The sequence below is a fragment of the Prosopis cineraria genome, unplaced genomic scaffold (assembly GCF_029017545.1).
Source record: "Prosopis cineraria cultivar Desert tree isolate PC_DT_omini unplaced genomic scaffold, ASM2901754v1 PC2, whole genome shotgun sequence".
NCBI classification, from domain to species: domain Eukaryota; kingdom Viridiplantae; phylum Streptophyta; class Magnoliopsida; order Fabales; family Fabaceae; genus Prosopis; species Prosopis cineraria.
The window spans coordinates 2,207,645-2,231,383 of record NW_026555333.1 but is presented as its reverse complement, the minus strand read 5'-3'; the positions used below and the strand labels follow the sequence as shown (position 1 = coordinate 2,231,383).

Below are 23,739 nucleotides of genomic sequence, written 5' to 3'. Positions count from 1 at the left end.
TACTCTAATTATACACGTTAGAAGTCATTTTCTGACTTGGGTTTCACTCTCTCACGTTATTGTGGATGGGGATGTAATTTTTTTTTTTTTAATTATGAAATCCTTGAATATGGGATACGGTCTCGTCCTATATTCAATCTCAAACATTCAGATTGATTCTGAAAGTTTTGATAATGATTTAACTTTGAACTGTTTAATTAATTGGCCAAAAAATGGTTTTGATTAAAGTTTTCTGTACAATCAGAGCTCATTTGGATTTTTGTTGGATATAATTAATTATAAAAAAAATTAATAAATATGTTTGATTTTTATTATAATTGGTTATGTTATAACGCGATCATATTTTGATATTTTTTTAAAATTAATTTTGATAAAATTAAAGATATTTGAATGATTTAGTTAGAATCAATTTTAAGTATTTAAATTACTATAAAGAACATTATCTTTTAAGGTATAAATATTAATATCATTGTATATAAAAATTTTAAATTTGTTAAACTCTATTCAACAAGTAAAGTGTATAATAGTCCAGTTAATATTTATATAATATTTAAAATATATATGATTAATTATGAAAATTATATTAAAAAGTAAAAGAATCTTTTATAAAAATATTATATTATATTATAGTATTAACAAGATTTTTTTTTCTCATCAATCTTCATCACAATCTACTATATATGTTTTGATTTCAAGATCCTGTAAATGTTACTTTTCTATACATATATTGATCCTGCTGGTTAAAGTCTTGGAAATTCTTGTTCACACCATCGTCGTTTTCAGGCAATATAAAGTGTGCCATCCTTCGCTGGAGATTAAGGGTATCTTTGGCAGATTGAAAATTCTGACAAATAATAATGAAGTGAAATGCAATAATTGATTATGAAAAGCAGTTTCAGATTGGTTGAGGCAAAACGGAGTTCCAGGGGAAAATCAATTACCAAAAAAAAAAAATTTTGAGGTGTTTGGGTTATTTTTAGCAAAAGTATGGTTTTGGTGGGTAGAATTGATTATACTAGCATATCCAAACCGGCGCAATTGTATATAATATTGCTTGCCCGTCAGGATCACTTGAAACTGTTTTCGGCGGTGGTTTCATGGGTATGGCTATCCCTTTTAGTTTGTCATTAATTATAAAAAATTGTGACAAGTTATAAATTTGTAAATTATACATAGCAGCATACAATTCGTGCTTCATGAAAACATTTCAATTCAAATGGTTGGGCAGGCGTTGGCATGTTGGTGTATCTGTGTGAGTGTGTTTCTCTCTTTCCTGTAAAAAATGAAGGATTAGATTAGGGGTAAACATTTTTAAAATAGTTGTGGGCTGGCTTTAATCTATACGTACTCTCTCTATACCTTTTTTTTTGTTTATTTTGTTGAAGAAAAAAAGAAAGTGAATTGAACATGTATTTATATTTTATCCATCCATCATGGCAGATACAAACGCATATTAATCATGGAAATGGCTCGGTTTGGTTACACATAAAAGGTTCAGTTTGCATAAAGGCATGTGATTAGTGTAGCTTCTTGCGTGGCGAGATGCAAACCCCTAAAATCTTAACCATACTCTGTTGCGTGACAAAAATCTAATTTAATACAGCCACCGACAAAAACCACCCAAACAAAGAAACAAATCTTGCGAGCTGGATATTGCTTTACCAGTCAACAATTTGATCGATCTGCTCTTGTTTTCGGCTTCCAAGATTTTTCTTTTCTATTAGAAGCATACCAAATGTAAACTGAATATTTAATGGCAATTCAAGTAAAACAAGAAAGAGGTAATGCAAAGAAAAATTCATCCTAACCCCTTTTTCATGTACTTTATGGAAGCAATGCCTGCCTCTTTCTAATAATGTTTATGCTCTCTCTCGATTCCTAAAGGGTTTGATTTAGAATATCTTATTTTTATTTTTATTTTTTTTAATATAAAGCCACAACAAACTGTATAGAGAGATTAAGATTTAATTATGTCTAAAATCAATAGGTTTCTACAGTTGTCCGATGGTTTATATAAAATCACAATATTGAAGTTGTCACATGATGGTCAATGAGCCAAGAGATATGTATAACTATTTACTTCTCTTTAAATATGATCAAAGATAACCAACTAATCTTTTACAATGAGATCTTTAATTTTATTGATAATGTCAAATAAGGAATGACTTTCAAAATAGTTGTGGCTAATGAGTGATAAAGCTTCCATTAAATCAAAGTAAATATTAACTTTGATTAATTTCTCATTCCAACAAAGCATTTGAAAATTTCTATGAGCTCTGTTGCTATGCCAGGGTGATAATTGAGATATTTGTGAAATTCTTTAATCTAATTTCTCTTATTGCCTCTGATGCCTCCACAAGTGGTAATGCCACTAATGCCAACCAAGCTATCAGTGTTAAATTTAATCCATCTAAGTTCAAGCGAGCATTGGCTGATTGTCTTTCTTTAGTTTGTTTTGTTTAGGTCTTTGCCATGCTTTTGGCTTATGACGTTTCTATGCTTTCTCGCTTTGTTTTGTCCTCTGTCAGACTCTTGTTTTGATTCCTGATGAATGAATCTCCTCTTTGGTGAAAAAAAAAATAAAATCTATTTAACATCATATCTAAAATCTGTTTTATTCAAGTGATGGAATTTGAATATAAGCTTTAGGTTACTGTGGATTTGTTGAGTGCAGAAAAAAATAATATCGTTGTTTAGTATCCGCATTTGAAGAAAAATTTATTGCATCTAGCTTTTCAAACGTTTTAACAAGCGTAGGTGAAAAGTATTTGCTAGGGTTTTATTTTTATTTTTTGACTTTGAAGAGGATCTCAAGTTTGATTTGATTTCTTTGAAAATAATAACACAAAAAAAAAAAAAAGAGCCTTACGTAGGGGGAGTGGCTTCGTACGGTCATATCGTTAGCTTGCAAATCGGATGCGCATATTGTCTTTTCCTCATCCCTCTCCCTCTTACCCTCTTTTTTATAATTCAATATTCATTCTTCTGTGTCAAGCAATTAATAAGGCCATCCCGGCGGATTCAACCCCCCACTCCTCCATCGTCGTCTTCTCTCCTCGATTCCCTAACCACACTTCACTTGTGCTTCTGGGTGCATCTCTCTTCTGCAACTCCCCTGATCAACTTGTAATTGCCCATCAAATAGCTGGTTTAATTTTTGGATATCTGACTAATCGCTCACTCCACCTTCATTATTGTCTTCCAGCATGCTGATTGATAATTGACCCAAAGGTTCGATCTTTATATAAATCACCCAGCTAATTTTGCTTTTAATGAACTTGTTTTCTTACAAATGAATAATGCTAGCTGTTTGCATACCAAATTGACGTGCGGGTTTAAGTGATCGCTGCAGATTTTGCATCATTGGAAACCATGAATACCAGAGTTAGGACACGACTTCAACCTGTCAAAGCTCCAATGACACCTGAAAAAGTAATCATAAATTTGCTCGCTCATTCTGCATTTAGTTCCTGTAGTTAGAACAACTTCGACTTCAATGGAGTTCGTGATTACTAAATTATTTTAGAGTGATATGAATAATTTCAAAATATGGCTTCGACTTCGATAAGCACAGCTTCCCGAAAGGTCCAAAAAATTCTAAAAAAGAAATCACAATTATTTCAAGAATATGATGGACCCGTCTGTCCCAGATTAAGGTGGAAGGGAGGAAAACCGTGACAACTGTTACCAAGTCTCAAGAGTTGAAATTTTTCTGTTTACCGTCATTTAATCTTTGTTGTTTGTGTTGTCGTAATGTACTGTGGATCCTAACTTCGTCGCCGTTGAATGAAAAGGCAGAGATGCAGGGAAGCTTGCGAAATGGCACGGCAAGAGTAGCTAAAGGTGGAAAAGCATCTAGCAGAGACAGAAAACTGGCTCTGCAACAAGAGGCATCCGCTTTTTTTGTCTGCTATGATTATTTTTATGGATTTTATTTTTCCTTATCTTCGACCGATAACGGTGCTGAATTCAACGTCATTCAGGTCGATAGGTTGAAGAAGAAGCTCAGGCATGAAGAGAATATCCACAGGGCACTGGAGAGGGCTCTAAACCGGCCTTTGGGAGCTCTGCCTCGTCTTCGTCCTTTTCTCCCCCCTTACGTCAGTAAATATCTCTCCTTTTCTATTGCTGATTTCTTGTTTGGTCCTTCTCTAAACATTAATCAAACGCGGCTTTTAGGAAAGAATGTTGGTCAGTAAGCATGACAACGATAACCGAATTAGGAACTTTGCAAAGACTTGTTATTGAAAGAGGAGTGGCAGAAATTTTGAGTGCTGATTGGATCTTTAAATATATAGATACTAGCGCTGCTGGCGGAAGTGGCGGTTCTGGAAGAGGAAATCGCAAGGCTTGAAGAGCAGGTCGTGGATTTGAGGCAGGACATGTACGAGGGAGCTGTGCACATGTCATCTCCTAGAAGGAGGATGGAGAATTTAGCTCATTTTGACAATGCAAATTCAATTGACAGCCCCAAGCCTGACAAATTGAAGTCTTTTCCCCAAACAACAGCGAATTCTGCTACAACACTTCCGGGTGAGCATTTCGTTTCAATGACCCAGCTTAAACTCTCTGTTTAAAGCATGCATACCTTGAGTTTCAGCTTCAGAGAATTTAATCCTCTTGGATTGTGTTTCTTATTGTCTGGCCAGAGGATAAACACGGAAAAGAAAACCAATCTTGTTCTAATTCTTCCAAGAGAAGCAATAAATCAAAACGTCCAGGCCAAACGGCCAAGACTGCAATTACAAAACTTCCCGTCGAAAACAAATCAGTGCAGAAACGTAGAGGTCCTCCACCGAGGCAGGTACTGATGGAAATGATTTTCAGTCGTGTGATAGGAGTATGTTAAAGGTATCCTTTAGAGTCAAAGGATGTGAAAATGTGAGTTTTCCCTTTCCAATTGTGCAGCCTCAAGTAAGGCTGAACGACCAGCCAATTGCGGAAATAAGAGATCTGAGTACACATGAAAAACCACCCGGAGATGAAAGCCCGAATACAATATCTGAAAATATTGTTAAGTGTTTATCAAGCATTCTCTTGAGAATGAGTTCAGTGAAGAATACTGGGCCCGCAGATGGTATGCCATACATAAGGATTCTGAAAACTCGAAACTCTGTTGAAGGAACAGAATCCTGGGATCCTTACGGTATCTGTTCTGAGTTTGGGAAGAGGGATATTGGTCCTTACAAGCAACTATTTGCAATTGAAGCTAAATCCTTCAATCCAAAAAGAACCGCAAAATCTCTGTTTTTACTGAGCCGATTGAAGTATGTCTTGTTCGACCCAAACTGTACTTTTTTTTTGCTTTTTCTTTCTTTTGGGCCTTCGTTCAATTCAAACGACACTACTAATCACATTTTTCCATAAGCTCTGGTTTTACATGTCAATTATAAGATAGAGAGCATTATAGTTTCCCAAAAATGCAGACTACTTTTTCGGAAACTTGCCTCTGTCAGCTTGGAGAACCTTAACTATCAGGAGAAGCTTTTATGGATCAACATTTATAAAATTGTATATATCAGTAGCATGAGTAAGTCACTTATTATCAGTCTTTTTTCTCAATAATAATTTGTTTCAGATGTTGCACTGTAGTCTCTTATTACTTAATCCATTAGTATAAAGGACATGCTAAAGAGTAAAAGTTCCACTCTACTTCAGGCATTCGTATGAATGGCGTCCCAGAGAGTCCCGAAATGGCTGTTTCGCTGATGCGGAAGGTAGGGCCATCCAAGGACCACTTTGGATTCAAAAAGAAATGTTTAATTTTTCGGGTTACAACAAGCACGAGCGCACCTGGGAGAATCATATTTATGTGCTAATTTCGTGGTACCAAGGCAAAAATTAAATGTGGGCGGATATGGCTAAGTGCAAGCCACCATAGAACATTGCATCCTGAGGCTTCCAAGATTTGGTTGTATGTAACATGACACCGCATCCCTCCATTGGCAAGCCGATGAACAAATATTAGTACAGTTAATGTCTCCTGAAGGACACAGAAAGTTCCAAAACTACTACAACAGTCAAGGCAAGACCCATTCTCTGGTTTTGTTGGCACTCACGCAGTAAGGGTCGACTTTCGTAGAGTTTTTCACTGAGCCTTTATTTTGCGAGAAATTATCTTATGAATTTGATGCTAAATTACAAATCTTTGTTTGGGTATGTGCTTCAGCCTCACCATAGTGATTGATCACTACCAACTTCGATGTCAACTATACAAGGATAGTCCTGAGTTTGATACAAAACGTATAAAAATTCATATGGCCCATAAGTTGTGAATAATATAGTTTACCTTAGCGTAAATACGCAAGATTCGTCATATTAAATTAAGATGACGCCTATTTTCATCAGAAAATACGGTGAAGAGAATGTTAATTCATTTAGATGTAAAATAAAACTTTAAAAACTAATGCTTGGATCCAATTTCAAATAAAAATTTCCTTGATATTGAAAGGAATGTTTTGGGACTCGGTATCTCAATTCATGCACGACATCAGAGACGGAGGTTAATTCTGTTATATTTATATCAATTCGTGCATCACAGTGGCATCGCGGGCCTCAAATTTTTGTTGTTTAGCACTTTTGGGCTGACCGCTGTGATACAAAGTCCAGAAGTTTGGGCTGATCCGAACCTCGTTTCTGGAAGAGCAGAGGTTTTTTTTTTTTTTTTTACCAGCATTGGAAGAGTAGGGTTGACTGGAACCATTTGACCACGAGCGGACTTTTTTCAATCATTATGATTACGGAAATTGGCAATTTGGCATGTCATGGCGATTGTATTTTCGGTGCCCACCGTCTTTTATTTTATGCGAGTCGAGGTCTGTTTCTGTCATGACAAGGATAACCACGCTTGTTGTCAGTATCGCAGGTGGTTACTTTTGTCCCTGGGCCACTCGATATTGATCCATGAATATATACAAATTTATTCCCATTATTTATGTTATATCATGATCACGAATTCACCGCCGCCACCATCATCTTTTTGTTTGAACTTCGAGTGTCTTTTTTCCCACACAAGTAACAAGTAAAATTCTAAACCTACTAAACATCAGATCAATCATTGAATCAGTCAAGGAATTAAAAGTTGAACTTATATTCAAACCAAATATAATAAAATAATATAATTTAAATAAAAAATTTCATGACGTAATATCTTATACAATACCACATATAAATTAAATACAATCATCAAAGCATAATTAAAAAACACAACATTTAAAATATTCATCTTTACAACCCTTTAATCATCAAAAAACCTAAAGCTCATAATAATCAACACCAAAATTTTTATTAATTTCATTCAAATCTTAGAAGTAGGAAATGAAACATTAGGAGATGATTAAGAGAAATCAGAACCACTTCCGACATCATCATTCAAATGTGGACATTATGGAATATTCATATCTCTTCACACTACTAGAAAATGTAAATTAGTAAGAGAATGTGGTGAGAAAATTTTCTATTCCTCTCTAAAATATCAAATTAGTAAGGAATGTTGATTTCGTACCTTGACTTACAGTTAGTGAGAAAAATAGTGAAGGACTACTAATACCTCTTTTTAATAAGATAATTAGCGAGAAATTCTATTCCTAGCTATTATTGCTAAAAAAAAACTTTTGACAATGACTTTAAGTATATATTTAATTATTTTTATTTAAACATAAAAATTAAATTTAGAAATTAACTAAAATATTCATAATAAAAATTATTTAATATTTAATATTTCTTATTTTAAGTTAATTTTCATTAATAAAATAATATTTTATTAAATATGATATAAATAATAGTTTAAATAAAATATAAATATTTTTAACGTATTAATAATTGAAAATAAAATTTAATATATATGTGTGTATTTTTATAATATAGTATTTGATATATTTATATAGTTAAATAATATATATTTAATTTTTTATATACTGACTGCAAGTGCCTTTCAGTTTGATTAGTAAAGAAAGAGAATCCAAGACTTGGAAGGGAGGATGAGGTCAGAGGTTTAATTCTTGGCTTTGACATAAATATAATGAATATATGACATGATAAAAAAGAAAGTAACATGACGCAACGTGGATAATAAGATATCATGAGTTGTCATATATGTGGCGGGTGATAGGGGTGCAAGATGGTAGGTGGCATGGTAGTTGACGAGGCACAAGATTATTGGTGACATGTCACAAGTTGATGTACACATGGCGGGTGATGTGGCATTACGTTTTTAAATATAGGCACATTAACATTAACATTAATCATTATGTGTAAAAAATTATTATTATTATTATAAATAGACATATTAGTAAGCAAGAACCTTCACTGTCTCTCTCAAAAACTGATGGAGCTGTAATATTTTCATTATGCATAGCACTTTTTAAATTAGTGACATCACCAGCATCAAACTCTAGAGTTAGCTCTTGTTCTTTTTCAACAATCCAAAGGTCATAAACTTTTAAAAAATATCTTTCATTTAATACTTCATGTACAAAATAATATTAAAAAAATAAAATAAATGAAAATGATAATATTGAAAAATAATTATTAATAAAATTTATTTTTATCAAAATGATTTATATTTTGAGACGAGGTAGGTAGTATTTACTCATTTAATTCTATTTATAAGTTATTTTAACATATTTTACCTGAATTGAAAAGAAAATCTTAAAACTCATTAATTTTGTTTAAAAATTTAATAATTTTTTAACTTTATTCCTATTGAATATACGTAATTTACAAACATATTTTTTCTTTTCAACATTCAATGCAGGGCAGATAAAAAAATTTATGATAAAAATTTAATGCGATGACTTATAAATAAGATAAAATATAAATCTTCTCTCTATATCTTATAAGTAGGAACAAAAGGAGAAGGAGTAAAATATAACCTAAATTAATTCCTAGCCATTCTTCAAATAATTAATGAAATGAAGTAATTTATGTATTTTATCTAGATTGCCCCCCACATAGGTTATAATAAATTGGGAAAGATGGGTGTGATGATTCGTGTATGGGATGAATTATAAATTTTATATTTGATGGGGATATGAATCAGTTCTATTAAATTATGGTTGACTTGAAAATGCAAAACAACTCTAGAAGATGCACCACCGTTACCATAAATGGGAAGTGGAGAATATTTAAAACCGAATACATTATCATTAAGATCTATATCAATCTTTTAATAAACAAAGAAAGAAGAAAAAAAGGAAAATAAAAACTCAAAGCCACATTGTTTATGAATCACAGACAATGTGAGTCAATCTCGTAAACTCCATGAAATGTGTCGTCTTGTTTGTTAGTTTTTGTCGTAATAACAATTGTAGTATTTTATTGAATCACGATAAGTACAAATTCATAGCCAACTTATGTTATTTTTTAATATGAACATGCTACACTCATTTAGAAGAATTTGAAAACATTACATTAGACAAAACAACAAAAAGTAAAAACAGACTAACCATCCTTAATCATCTAACGGGTGGAGTATCAAAAACTTATGCTTCTCTACCCTCTTACTCGAAACTCTTCTCTCCCTTCTAAAACTTCGAACACAAAATGTATTCTTTATTTTAAATTTTGGCTATGCATTGCAAAACATGCAGCACGCATGATGGTGTGTGGCATAGAAAGTACCTCATTTGTTCATCTAGTCTATGTGTAGCTACGAAACTTGCAAAGGCTATGGTGTGTGGTACAGCAGGCCTTTCTATGTTTTTCTTCCATTTTTTCAGGTCTAAGTGGCCCACTCCACTTTAGCCCCAATCTTAGGGTTGCAATCACAACCAAATAAGTTTATTAACCCTTTATAACCACACACACTACATTAATCTACTCCTCTACCCTCATTTAGTCGAATTAAAGTAAGGAGTTAAGTTTCAGAATGTTACACCTTGCACCATCTTTATTGTCATTTTTATGCACATATGATTAGAGTGATGTTGAGTGGGGGGGAGCTGTTTGGTGTCATTTGTGGATGGGTGTAAGAAGGATGAGAAACAGATATATGACTCTATCCTCGTGAATCAAACCATCAAGAGTGGAGGAGATTATGAAGTTTTAAAGGATTTTGTTGGTCTAAAGATAGAAGGAAATGGATGGAGTTTTGGAGACATAGGTTTGATGAGACAGAAAGCAAAGAGAGGAGAGAGTTAAGAGACAAGGAGAGGGAGGGTGAAAGAGAGTGAGAGAGAAGAGAAGGAGGGGGAAGATGAAGCTTGGTACGAAGATGATTGCGAGGAGAAGATGGAGAGGCAGAGAGTAATATTTTTATATGAGAAAAGATATAAAAAGTATTGAATATTTTGTAATGAAAACATTAAAAAAACAAATTTAACCACGTAACAGGAAAATAATGTTACAGGCACTGTGAATTGAATTTCTTTTTTGATAAACAAGGAAAACTAGAAAGTTAATTCTGGTGAACATAGAAGGCCGATGGCCTTTATCCCTATCAATAATCATAGCAAGATCAACAGGTAAGTGACGAACAGCATGAAAACCAGATAAGGCAGAGAGGCCCTTCTTTGCAAGCCAGTCAGCTGCTTGGTTGCATTCACGTGCTACGTGGCCGACTTGGACTACCTACTCTCTGGACAGCAATCGTTTTATCTCCATAATAGCAGCATAATCCTGATGCTCCATATTAATATTTTCTCGAATAAGAGCCAACACATCGGTAGAATCTGTCTCTATAATATTTCCTCCATATTAATATTTCTAACATTGAGAGATAAAACTAACTCATAATTAAGTTTAAAATACATGATGATCTTTTAAGTAAAGTTAAAGAAAAAAAATGACCATTGATCCAAAAAGACATGACTTTGATTTTACTTTTTATCAACCACTTGTTAAAAAAGTTTTAAGATTCATATTACTTTTCACTAGATGATGTAAATAATAAAACTGTGAATAGCCAAGTCCAACTTTTTATAAAAAACCTTAGCAATGTATTAATATGATTTTTTTTTTGGAAATACAAGACTACACAAATTTGTACAAGGGAGAAGATAAAAATCAAGTAATGTAAGATTTCATGAGAGACTTGCATCCTTAAAGTAGGTGATTAAAAACAACAAGGTTTAAATTTCTTAGTATGCAGGGATAGAACAACCTCATGGCCCCATTGATATAAATATGGGGCATTTCAAATGGATCCCCTAAAAAAAAGTAAATAAATATTTTGAAATATATATTTATAAATACATAAATATTATAATATACCCACTCTATTTAGAATTATAAAGTATTTTTAATTAATATACACCTTCAATAACTTAGTTAATGACATTTAAAATTTTATATTCTTTTCATATTTATACTTATTTAATAGGATGTCTTAATTTAGAAACTTTTTAATTATGCCTAATTATTAAAATTTTAAATATATTTTTTAAAAAAAATTATTAATTACACTCTAAAAGACTCAAAACACCTAATATTTTTTAATATTATATTTAAAAAGGGTTAATGATACTAAATTGATATAATAATATTAACATAGACATGTAACCATCAACCAATCATTATAAATGTATTTTAAATATAAAAAGTATGTCAAAATATAAACTTTCTATGTTTACTTATGTTGAAACTAGTATATTAAATATATAATATATTTATTTTTTACAATGCCATGTTGTTATAAATACCTATTACATTACTATTTTATATTATAAAATTGTTTTAATAAAGTTATTTATTTTTAATGTTAATTTTTTTTAAAAAATAACACTGTATAATTTTTTTTCCATCAATTTAGCCCCCACCCTCTACTTACCCTTATTGGGATGCCTAGCGTACAAACCTATGGTTGTATCTATCAACTTCCTTGAAGATATGATTAAGATGATGGTCTAATCTTTTATAATAAAATCATTACCTTTGTAGTTTTTAAAGAAGGTGACTTTTAAAGAAATTATATTATGTGAGTGAAAGGACTTTTACAATGGATGGTGAATTCCAACAAAGATAAAACCCTTTAAAATGCCAAAGTTTAGTCACAATTGTAAATCGATAATCAAGGTATTTGAAGAATTCCGTAAAAATTTTATTTTATGATGTTATAAGTTGGACCTCAATTGGATCAAATGACTTTGGGTTTGAAGAAAAGAAGGAAAGCAGCATTTGATGTGAGCCAAGTGGAAGAGGTGCATATTCTTATCCTAGTTCTGCAACAGTGACCATCTATATTTATGTTATGCCAAAAATGAAAAGCAACAACTTTATAAATAGAGTTAGAAAAACATGTTGGATCGACCCTAAAATATCAACCCTTGATGGGTTCGGATCCAAAAAAGTCAGCCCGTTTAAACTTGAGTTTTTTTAAGGGGCTTATATATGAAATTATCCCTCAGTATAACGAGCGTAAGGCCAGCCTTGCGGGCTTCAAACCCTTTTACATTTTTTTATTTTTAAAATTAAATAGTTATTCATTCCATTACAATATAAAATTCTCCTTTAATGTTAAATTACATAAACAACATCTTAATTCTTAATATCAATAGTATCTCGATTATGCAAACATTTTCTTATTTCAAATAAACATTAAAATTTATAAATTCCTAATTCAAGTCATAAAATACAAAAATATAAAAAATAATATATATTAAAAAAAATATAATTAAAAATATTAATACATATACGTAACGTGAATCAAATTATTGTCTAGAATCTAAATTGAATCAAACAATTACTTTTTTATCCAAATATATCATTGTATAAAATTAAACAAACCAAACTTTATCGAAAAAAAATTAAAACAAACTAAAGTATTACTCCGGAGTAGTAAATTTTAATTTAAAAAAAGACTATAATAACAACTAAATATTTAAAACATTATTAAAAATATTAATAATATTATCATCATAAATAATATTTTAAAAATATAAAAATAAATGGGCTTAAACGAGTTGGCCCTCGACCCTATAGGGCCAATCTGTTTAGGCCATCGGCCTATTAGGGCTGATCCTTATAAGCCTGTGTTCTGTTTTGAAATTTTAAAACTCAAACCTGGCCCTAATAATTATCAGGCTTAAATGGGATAACCCTATAGGCTTAACTTGTTTTCTCAACTCTATTCACAAGAGCTCTTGTGCCTACAAATAATTTTTTGTCCAGAAAAACCTACAAATTAACATATTAAATTTAATCATCAAATTAATGTATTAATTATCAGTCATTTTTTTATAATTTAAATTTATACTAAGCTAACTGTATCGGAACTTTATACTAAGCCAAAACTTCAAAAGAAATTAAGTTTAACGCATTTTATAATTTTTTTATAACGGACTATATTTTCAATTGATTGTTATTATTTTCATTCCTCAAAGTATTATTTTTATTGTTCACATATATTTTTTTATTAAAAACAATTCTATTTTCAATAAAATTAAACATTTTTTTTAATAAAAATTCAAACATTAATTCACCACATGAAAAACTAATCTTTCTGCTAGAGTCAATCTATTAGTTATCAAAATATTATTTTATGTATACATAATGCTCCACCCACTTCATCGACGGTACTACAAAATGGCAGAGGAAAACAGCCACACTAGCGGGACAATGCCTTGACATGGAAATGCTCCAGAATGGCAAGAGTTATCTTTTGTTTTGTTTTTTTTGTTTTTGGCCTGAATGACAAGAGTTATCAATGGATTAAATTCATTAAAAAATTTATTTTAGTTGAAGAATTCGTCCGCGTCAACCCTCCGGCCTCCGCCTCACTCATTGGCCAAAAAAAAAAAAAAAAAAATCCTGTGCACCCAGTCATTTATTAAATTCAGGAGTCGGGATTAATGATCCACGACGACTTGCAGGACGTTATGAAAGGGCGGCTCTCATACCCTAAATTCCTGTTGTCAATGAGTCAGCCAAACAAATAAATAATCCATGGTTGTCTTATTTATCATACTTTATAATTAATGAGTAAAATACTCTAACCATCTTCCTATTTTACCTTAATCACATAAATCTTCTTTCTATTTTAAAAACATGTTATTTAGTTCAATCCATTAATTTCATTAAAAATATTCTAAAACTTATTTTAAACTAAAATTTATATCAATCCTATTTATTAATCTACCCCTTAACCAAACAAACCATAGATATATTCTTTTGATGGTTACATAATTTTATTATAAACATTTATTTATAAACTTTAAATTTTAAATATTTGTATAATCTCTCAAACTTATATTATTTTATATTATGTGATAAATAATAATATATTTTTAATAATTAAAAAAATATATAAATAAATAAGTTTCAATAAATTTGACAAAAATTAAAATAAAATTTTATAATATGATAAAAATTAACAAATTTTATAATATAATGAAAATTTAAAAATGTATTTATTACATTTTTTCTAGTTGTATACAAAATATATTTTCTTGGTAAATGTAGATTTTTAAGAATTTTTATATTAAAGAGGGGTATTTTATTTAAATTAAAAGCTTAAAAGTCATACTTAACAGTTAAGCAATGGTTCAATAAATAGAAATAAAATTTCAAATATATAAAGAAAGTTTATGTAATACGTATTTTAATTTTAAAGGAGGTTTATATACATTTTCAGAATAGAGAAGAGATTTGTGTAATTAAATTATAATAAAAGGATGATGGATGTATTTTTCTCTTAATTATTAATAAATAGATGGATCCTTCGCTACTCCCTCCCCGCGTTTGTATATCCCTCTGTAACTGTCATGTACATATTTGGTTTCTGAACATTCTTTTGATTGCAAAAGTGGAAGTGATGGTATCCAGCGAGTTCAGTGGCAACAGGTCTTCTCTTCCACATTTTTCTCCTTATTAGTTATTACTCTAGCAATCCCTCCAGCCCCTCCTAAATTCCCCGGTTATATCGTGATTTCGACTGCTTCGTCACCCTCGACGATGCTCAATTTGCTGCTTCTTCCATCCAACAAGGAGGCGACAACAATTTTGCATTTTTTTGTTATTCAGGAATCGAATGCAGCATCTCTCATAGCTGAGGAGCTGTTTGTCGATAGCAAGATCAAGCCCTTGCAGGCTCACCAGTTCACATCTCTTACAAGATGCCCGATTGTGTCTCGTAGGGAGAGAAAGGTGTTGGCCACGTCTTATCTCCTATAAAGAACCCTGAGCCAAAAGAGAGACAAGGAAGAGACCGAACTTTGGCGATGCTATTTCCGTCGAATTCAGGCTGGAGAGGCGCCAGATCCCACTCTCCTCCACAGGGTTTCGCTATATACATGGGTCAAAGAGCATGAACAATGACGTCCACAGCATCAATTTGAAGCTGGCACGAGAGAGGAATCTTTATGATTGTCCCAGAGCTCCAGAAAATGGAGATTGAGGGATTTCTTGTTGTTTTAGAGTGCTTTTGAAGGGCCAAGCTCTAGCAAGGATTTGTAGAGAAAATACTCCACTTTGTATAAGAAACCTGAAGATGTCAAGTCCTCAATAAACAGCCCGACCGGGTCACCGAGAAGGGACCCGTTTGTCCCATGGATTTCACTACGCCATCGAGAGAGCCCAGCCCCGAGATTTGAAGAAGAAAATTTTCCTGCCTTACGAACAGGGCATTTTAGGCAGGCTTGTTGGATTGGGATCTCTCACAAGATAATTCATCCTTCTCAATCCTCTCCACAAACTTGTTCTTCACCTTGTTTCTCTCTCTATGTTTTTTTTTTTTTTGGGTTCGTAGCCGGTAGCCTAAATTTCACTTTTAGCGTGGGTTTGAGCTTTGGTAAACTGGATTGGTTATCCATTTAAGTGTAATTATATACAATAATGTGCATAGAACACTATTTTATGCACTACCTATATTTGTTACCTTTCACATGAATAATTTTGTACATAATCAAATAGTTCTTGCAGTATGTTTGTGTGTCATCTGCAAAAAAGGAAACAATTTAAAGCGGCAATGTTCATACCTTTTTTTTTTTAATTAGTTGCTGCAGCTAAACTATTATCAACCAAAACCTATTAGGGGTGGAGATTTGTGAGGGAAGTAGGTCACATGCATGCTTAATGAAAGATTAGTGTGCTGCATAAGAAAATTGTTCGACATTCTCGACACAGAGACAGGAGATGAATGAAACTGGATCATGTGATGTGAGAGCTTCCCTCTTCACCCCCCCCCCCCAAAAAAATATTCATGTTTTGGTGTAATCCAGTCCATTTGTCAATCTAGTAAGGGTTGGATTGCAAGGATGCCCTTCTATTTTTGTCATGAGAAGGTGGTTTGTCACTTTAGGAAAAAAATTTACTACCAACCAACTGATTATATGTCAAGTACACGTTAAAATAAGGATAAATAAGTAAATTATTTTTCAAATTTTAGCTTCAATAATTATAGACTTTAAAACTTATTATCATATAAATTATTCTTTCAATTTTTAAAAATAATACTATTTGGCCTCTACAGTTAAAAAGTTAATTTAACCATTAATTAATAAAAAAATTAAAAAAAATTTGATCATTGTCTGTAATTTTTTGGATCATTGTTTGTAATTTTTAATTTTTTTATGTATTTTTGGATATCCTTTTCTTTTGTTTTTGTCAACTAACGATAAAAGTTAACTTTTATTTAAACAGAAGTCAAATTATATTATTTTTAAAAGTTAAAAGTTGAAAAAATAATTTACATAATAAATAAATTTAAGATATATAATATTATTAGACTTAAAGTTTAAAGAGTAATTTGTTCTCATATTCTTAAAAGAAAAAAGAACGGAGATTTTGAAATAAAATAACAAAGACCGAATATTGATGGATAATCGAGGGTCCATCATCCTGAATATTAAATGAAATAATATCGTGGTTTACATTTCATATGGTTGGATAAAAGTAAGGGTTGCTCAGATTAAATTGAATTAAAGAAAAAAGAAAAAAAACTCTTGAAAATATAGGATGAAACATGATAGGCAGTCCATTTTTTTAGGGGACACTGATTTTCACGTAAGAAAAATCTTCTTTGCTTAATTTTATATATTTAAAATATTTATTTTTAATTAAATTAAGGCATGTATATTTTTTATTTATTTCATAATAATATTTATTATTAATATATATAAATATATAATATTAAGTATTTAGATCTCATCCTTTTTCATACAAGTACCAACTAATGCTTATTAGGGAGAAGGACAATTAAGTTCTAAGGAATGAATTAATGACAATTAGGTTTTTGATAAAAAATTTTATAAAATAAATATAAATATTAATTTAAATAATTATAAATAGGAATTTTTGCTACAATTTTAAAATTTACATTTGATATTCAATACTTATTTACAATTAAAACTCTTAAATTTATAATAATTTAAATAAATATTATTAATTTTTTTAAAAAAATTTAAAATTTAAAAATTTAAAAGCAAATCTCGGATTACAATCTTGTTATAATATAAAATTACAGGTCTACTATGGAAGCGAGATGATCATTGTATTCTCCTTGTTAGGTCTGTGCGGGATGCCTATAAATTCGAGATGCCTGACCCGACCCGAGCAAAATATGCCTAAACCGAGCCTTAAAAATATTGCTCGATATTATTTCGACATGGTCAAGTTGAGCCCGATTTTCAGGTTGGGCAGGGTTTGTGGCTGGGGTATCCAACCAATTGACCCTGCCTGACCCGAGATATAATATATTTTTTTATAAAAATAATAATATAGGATGTAATTTGTTAACTTGATGGAAACATAAATGGTGTTTAATTGTTTATCTTCACTTCACCCCTCATTTGTTCCTTTTTTTTTGTGAGGTGCCTGGATGATCAAGTTTGTAACCTTAAGTTAAATATTTTTATATTCCTTAGAATTTGGAACTACACAGCACTTGTGACTTGCATGAAAAATTCCTTCCATATTTGCTTTGCCATTAAGTTTTTTGATGACACCATAATATTTTTGCTAGTGATATTTAATAATCTATTACTTTTAAAATAAGAGCTTGAAGTGATTTTTTGATGAAAATAATTAATCTACTACAGTGTATATCAGATTTGTATGGATGGTTCTGATTCTTTATTTTAGTAGCACAAGGCTGGAGATCTTGCCCAAGGTGCTCGATCCATACCCGACCCTGCCCGCTCGACCCCTCCAAAGTCAGGCATCTTTCGAATAGGATTGAACTTTAGGCATAGTTTTTTTGCTTAAAGACATTTAGGACAGGGCATCAGATTAATGAATTACTTTACCGACCCTACCTATGCACAGCCCTACTCGTTACTTTCAGCAGCACACAAAACGTAGAATTTTATATAAGCCAAAAGGGCAACAAGCAAAAGGCAAACGAAATAGCATAAGACGGGAGAAAAGGGCCTGTTATAGTGGGCTGGAATAATGGGTCAGACTAGTGGGTCAAAATATGGGCTAACAAAGTTCCCGGGAAAAAAATAAAGGCGTTCGCCTTGCACATTAGGAACATGAAAGGGACAAGGATTGTATTGTATAACTCCGAGAAACCACATTGGGAACAGGATCATCCTCCATGGCCTTACTTGGTGGTTTATTAGCTCAAACAGCTAGTTGTGTTAGCTAGCTAGAAGTCATTCTTCTCCCCCCCCCCCCCCGGGGGGTTTTGGTGTCAACATCTTGCGAACATGATTTGACAAGCTCCGGTGGTGGTAGTGGCACTCCGCTACACCTACACTTGATCTCTCATGCAACAACAGATTTGTGCCTTGGCCAGTATTACTTGAGCAACTGGCATGAGATAAAATTAGTGTCAGCGACCTTTTGTAAAGCACGCAAGTGCTGTCCATTCATCTTTGAGGGTCAATTCTTTTGTAGGGCTGGTGAGTAAAACTTTGCCTGGAAGCACTAACTCATTATCCAAAATCTCTGAAGGAATAAATCACTGTCTGCTGATGAAGATGAGTTTCTCGCACCCTCCAGAAAACACCATCTCAGAGCCAACATTGCTTTTGTCATGTATATACCTTCCCTTATAAGCCACAAGCACCGAGCAGTTTATCAGGATGTCATATTAAACAAGTAAAAGCAAGGTGGAAATTGAATACAATCAATCACCCATCCCATCACTGCCTCAATAATTTCCAGGCCCCAATCTATTGTCGCCCTTCCAGTATTGATAATTAATTGACAATATCAAAATCTAGCCGAACTTTGAGAATGGTGGCCTGAAACAATTATTCATTCGTATTGGATTTTGGGAATATGCGGTAAGCATACTATAGGACAAAAGGAGAGAGGAACAGAGAGAGGGAACGAGATAGGTTCTTTTCCCCCCCCCCCCCCTTTAGTTGCGATAGGAATCAAACTCTCATGGCATACGTACCGTACATTGGTGAGATGCTGCTGGTCTTCCTGCTTTCACACCGGTGCAGTGAAGACGTATGTCCCACATGGGACAGCAAAGGCAGTTGCTCCAGACACTATTGGTATCTGTGTCGTTTTCAGTCATGTTCTCCCACACACATAATTTTGTAATGCTGCGCCCAGATATTATGTTCATCAAGGGGCGGCGTGCATGCTGCAGGCGTACGTATTGAGTGCACTAGGCGTGAATTTTGAAATGGGAAAAAACACGGATATGCAAAAAATAAGCAGATAAATATAGAGAAACATCAATTAATGAGCACAATACCAAAGGTAGCTTTAGCGAAAGGACATATGATCTGACAAATTAAAGGGGGCATTAATAAATATGAGAAGCAAAAGCAGGGGATGAAATGTATGGGGAGGGTGGGCTGCATCTCAAATAATTAGAGAGCGAAGGGTTTGGAAAAAGCAGAAAGCAAGTGACGTTGATGCTGTCTCTCAAATCATATGTATCCATCAGACACGCACATGCCCCTTTCCCATTTCCACATTACCACCATACTTACCCTTCTCGCTAATCACCATCACCACAACCTGTGGTCCAGCTAGCCTCCCCTCATCTTATCACACTGAACCCCTCCTCCATTTCACATACTTGGTCACATCCTGATTCCATCCAAGCTTTTCTTTCACTTGATCATCCCAATCAAGTAATTAATATATAGGTTGCTTAGTACTCGATCTATTTTATGAGCCGTGTCAGCGATAGATAGCCTTATATGATTGTAACCTTAATATGCCAGAATGCCATCCGTGCGGTCTAGTCCCAGCTGCAACCCCATGGAAACCCCGGGAATAGCGTACCTGCTGCGCCACACCTCCGGCTCCGGCGATAATAATAAGCGCAGCACCGGCAAGTTGTCCAGTGGTGGCCTCCTCAAAGTGTTGAAGCTCTTCCCCATGCTGACCTCGGGCTGCAAGATGGCGGCGCTTCTGGGCAGACCCCGCAGGCCCATGCTGAAGGATAATTCCACCACCGCCACCATCTTCGGCCACCGCAAAGGCAGAGTCAGCCTTGCCATCCAGGAGGATCCCTACAGCATGCCCGTGTTCTTCATTGAGCTGCCCATGCACACCAATGCTCTGAACAAAGAGATGGCCTCCGATATGGTGAGGATCGCGTTGGAGAGCGAGACCAAGACGCACAGGAAGAAGTTGTTGGAGGAGTTTGTGTGGGGAGTGTACTGCAACGGGAGAAAAGTAGGGTACTCGATAAGGAGGAAGCAGATGAACGAGGAAGAGGCGAACGTGATGCAGCATTTGAGAGTGTGTCCATGGGGGCGGGGGTGATTCCAAGCTCTGAACAAAGCGGGGATGGGGAAGTGACGTACATGAGGGCCAGATTTGAGAGGGTGGTTGGTTCCAAGGATTCTGAAGCTTTCTACATGATTAATCCTGATGACGCCCAAGGTCCTGAGTTGAGCATCTTCTTTGTTAGGGTTCACTAGACTAGATCCGTCCAATTAATTCATTGTACGCTCCTATCCTAATCCTTGTGTTGTTAGTAAAACTAAATGAGTCGTGTTGAGTTTGGCCAACCCGCCCTCTACTTTATTACCTGCCTTTGTTTCTGCTGCAATCAGGATAGAAAGTTGATTTTGTAAAGCCCCGATTCCCCAGAAACCAGCTGGTACAAGTCAAATGCTTGAAGTAGAGGATACAGCTTTATCAACAATTCATCTCACCGTAAATCACTCTCTTAACCTTGTTCAATTCATTCGGGGAGAAGATTCTGGAGTGGATATAAAGCAGGGAACTCCTAAAAGGAAGTTTTTGGTGATCAGAATCAATCATTAGAAATTACATTCACTTCAAAATTCGTATTAATTTTGTTAAACTAGAAATCTATTGCTTAATTTTATGATAAATATTATTTTAAAATTGATATAAATTATTTATAGCAAGTGTTTGGTTGTGGTTATTCTTTATACTTATGGAGAATTTAAACCCCAAATATCTACTCAAATTCATATCATCCTTATTTGAGTTAGTCACTTAGTCTCAGCTGCCTGCTTGTGATTAATTATTAAGGGAGATCTTCAATTGGATTGAGTGGACAATTTTCAACTTTTGATTTGTCTTCGGAAGAATGACATCCCTTCCGGACGTCACCACGTTAGACCCATAATCATGCAAGAAGGAGACAAGCCAGGCCACAATCTTTAGGCCAGAACCCCTTTTACTGAACTTTGCCCACAACGCATAATTCGTAATGGGCTTCACCACACTCTGTCCATACACACATCATCAATGGGCCCAATGCAACTAGGAAATCTCTTTGGTTTTTTTTTTTTTTTTTTTTTAAATATGCTCCGAGCACTCTTTTTTAGATACCTTATACCATCGTCTCGCAACTTCTTTAAATGGATTCTTTTTCTGTCATTCGTCTGCAAATGTGAAATCTCTGGTCAGTGATGTGATACACTCCTTGAAAAGTGTTTTTTTTTTTAAAAAAGTTTGGCTTAAATACCAGTCGCTTTGCAAGATGTCTTAAGTGTTACATTATTCCTTGTATTACTGTTTAACACACAGTCCTTAGTTTGTGTGACAATTAAGAGGTGCCGACAGCCTACTTATTTGGGATCAGCACCAAAACACTGCTGTTTGATAGTGTCTCTTTTTTTGTTTTTAAATCACAAACTCATAATAATAATAATGAATGAATATTATAAAATTATTATTTTAATATTTACTAAAAACAAATAAATCTTAAGATATTAAAATTAAACCTGAATAGTTGACTCATTGAAATTTAACTTAAATAATTTATATATAAATTTTAATTTGAACAATTTAAAGTTGTACTGAAAAAGTTAAATTGAAACAAAAAATATTTTTTTATTTTATTAATTTTGCACACTTGTCTATCTATGAAAAAAAAAATATTATTCAAAGTCTGATCGGATATTAAATAAAAATAAATTTCCTAACAAAAATTTAAATATTGATTTGTTACAGTGTAAGAAACTAACTTATTTTACTAGATTCAATTCTAATTTTAAGCTCTTTAAATTATTTTTTTTAAAATAATTTAAACTGTTCAAATTAAAATTTTTATTTGAACTATTCTGATTTAATTTAACATCTTAGTATTTATTTGTTTATTAAATATTAAAATAATAATTTTATAAAATTTATTTATTATTATTGTAATGGGTTGTGGTTTGAAAAAAAAAAAAAAACACTGCCAGTGCTGAGCGCCACAGATGAGCACAGAAACCAATTCCACTTATTTGTTCCATTTGATGAGGAGATGAAGTGTTGGGAAATAAGTGCTGGTCATCCCTCTTTAACTCTTTTGTTGGAGTCAAAAGAAACACCAAAATCATTGAAAATAATACCCAGGAATTCATAGTTTGATAATGGAAGGAAAAGGAATACATGGCTTGGGAACTGGACAGAGAAATTAAAACATGGTGGGCAAAAGCAACGAAAGTAAAAGCAACCAACACGGGATGGGTGAGATCATACTCATTGGAAGAGACTAATTGAAAGGGGAGGTGGGGTGCTGGGGAGTAGCGACGAACTTGGTGAGACCGGCGATGCAGTCGTAGCCATTGGCATCGGCGGAAGCAAAGTAGTAAGGCTGCCGTCGACTCAACTGAACCTCAAAACCCTGCCCACTCCCCTCCGTCGGGCTTCCCACCAGCTTCGCCTGCTTGAAATCGCACGTCACGAAGCTCCACAAGTCCGGCATCACGTACACGCTCTGAGCTGCCCTCCCTTCCGCCGGCGCTGCATACTTGAACACTGCAATCAAACTCACCCAATATAAGCTAAGCATGCATAGCTAAACTAATCCAACAGAACTAACTGATCGACTTAATTCAAAGACGAGACCCAGTGTGTCGTTTATGCGGAAGGGGCTGTTTCGGATGGCCCAGTCTGTGTAGTTTGTGCCGGCACGCCACCCTTGAGAGTCTCCCACCACAATACTTCTGCCTTCGCTCATTCCATTCGTCGCAACGCAAGCTATCGTCACTGCCACCAAAACTGCTCCCACCTTCATCTCCTCCTCCTCGATTCTGGCTTCTAGCTCCCTCTGATTCAATTCGATCGATGTTATTAAAGCCGATATGGGATGCTCTGCTGGTTGGTTTCCACCTGCTACTTATATGCCGAGAAATAGCACTGTTATGATCTATTATTAAATATTAATTGAGATTGATCTTGTATTCATTACCGAATATTTTATGCATTCATTAAAAAATATTTTTGTATTAATTAGATATTATTAAACTGGAATATTTCTACTCTATAGTCCATATTCTCCCTCTCAATCATAATATTGAATATCTTCAAGAAACTTGTTTGGTACAGAATATAAAACATTAAGTAATTTTTTATAATTATTTTTTTAACTATACCCTTACTTATTTTAAAAAATAATGCATTAAAATTTTAATTATTATT

At 33.4% G+C, this 23,739-nt stretch overlaps 2 protein-coding genes and 1 pseudogene across 2 annotated transcripts; 2 read left to right on the top strand and 1 right to left on the bottom strand.

The window, feature by feature from the left end:
- The first annotated feature begins 2,903 nt into the window (after positions 1-2,903).
- Positions 2,904-15,252, top strand: LOC129301837 (uncharacterized). Its single transcript, XM_054940443.1, has 11 exons — positions 2,904-3,231; positions 3,353-3,432; positions 3,795-3,890; positions 3,984-4,100; positions 4,299-4,533; positions 4,650-4,804; positions 4,909-5,267; positions 5,427-5,530; positions 5,659-5,717; positions 14,959-15,081; positions 15,178-15,252. Exons 2-11 carry the CDS (start codon positions 3,373-3,375, stop codon positions 15,250-15,252), a joined length of 1,383 nt encoding a protein of 460 aa, XP_054796418.1. The 5' UTR covers positions 2,904-3,231; positions 3,353-3,372.
- Positions 15,253-19,717: 4,465 nt separating this feature from the next.
- LOC129302432 (protein MIZU-KUSSEI 1-like) lies at positions 19,718-20,864 on the top strand (annotated as a pseudogene).
- A 1,790-nt stretch (positions 20,865-22,654) lies between these two features.
- Positions 22,655-23,417, bottom strand: LOC129302431 (uncharacterized). Its single transcript, XM_054941313.1, has 2 exons — positions 23,167-23,417; positions 22,655-23,076 (listed from the first exon to the last, which is right to left on the bottom strand). Exons 1-2 carry the CDS (start codon positions 23,333-23,335, stop codon positions 22,811-22,813), a joined length of 435 nt encoding a protein of 144 aa, XP_054797288.1. The 5' UTR covers positions 23,336-23,417; the 3' UTR covers positions 22,655-22,810.
- Positions 23,418-23,739: the final 322 nt, after the last annotated feature.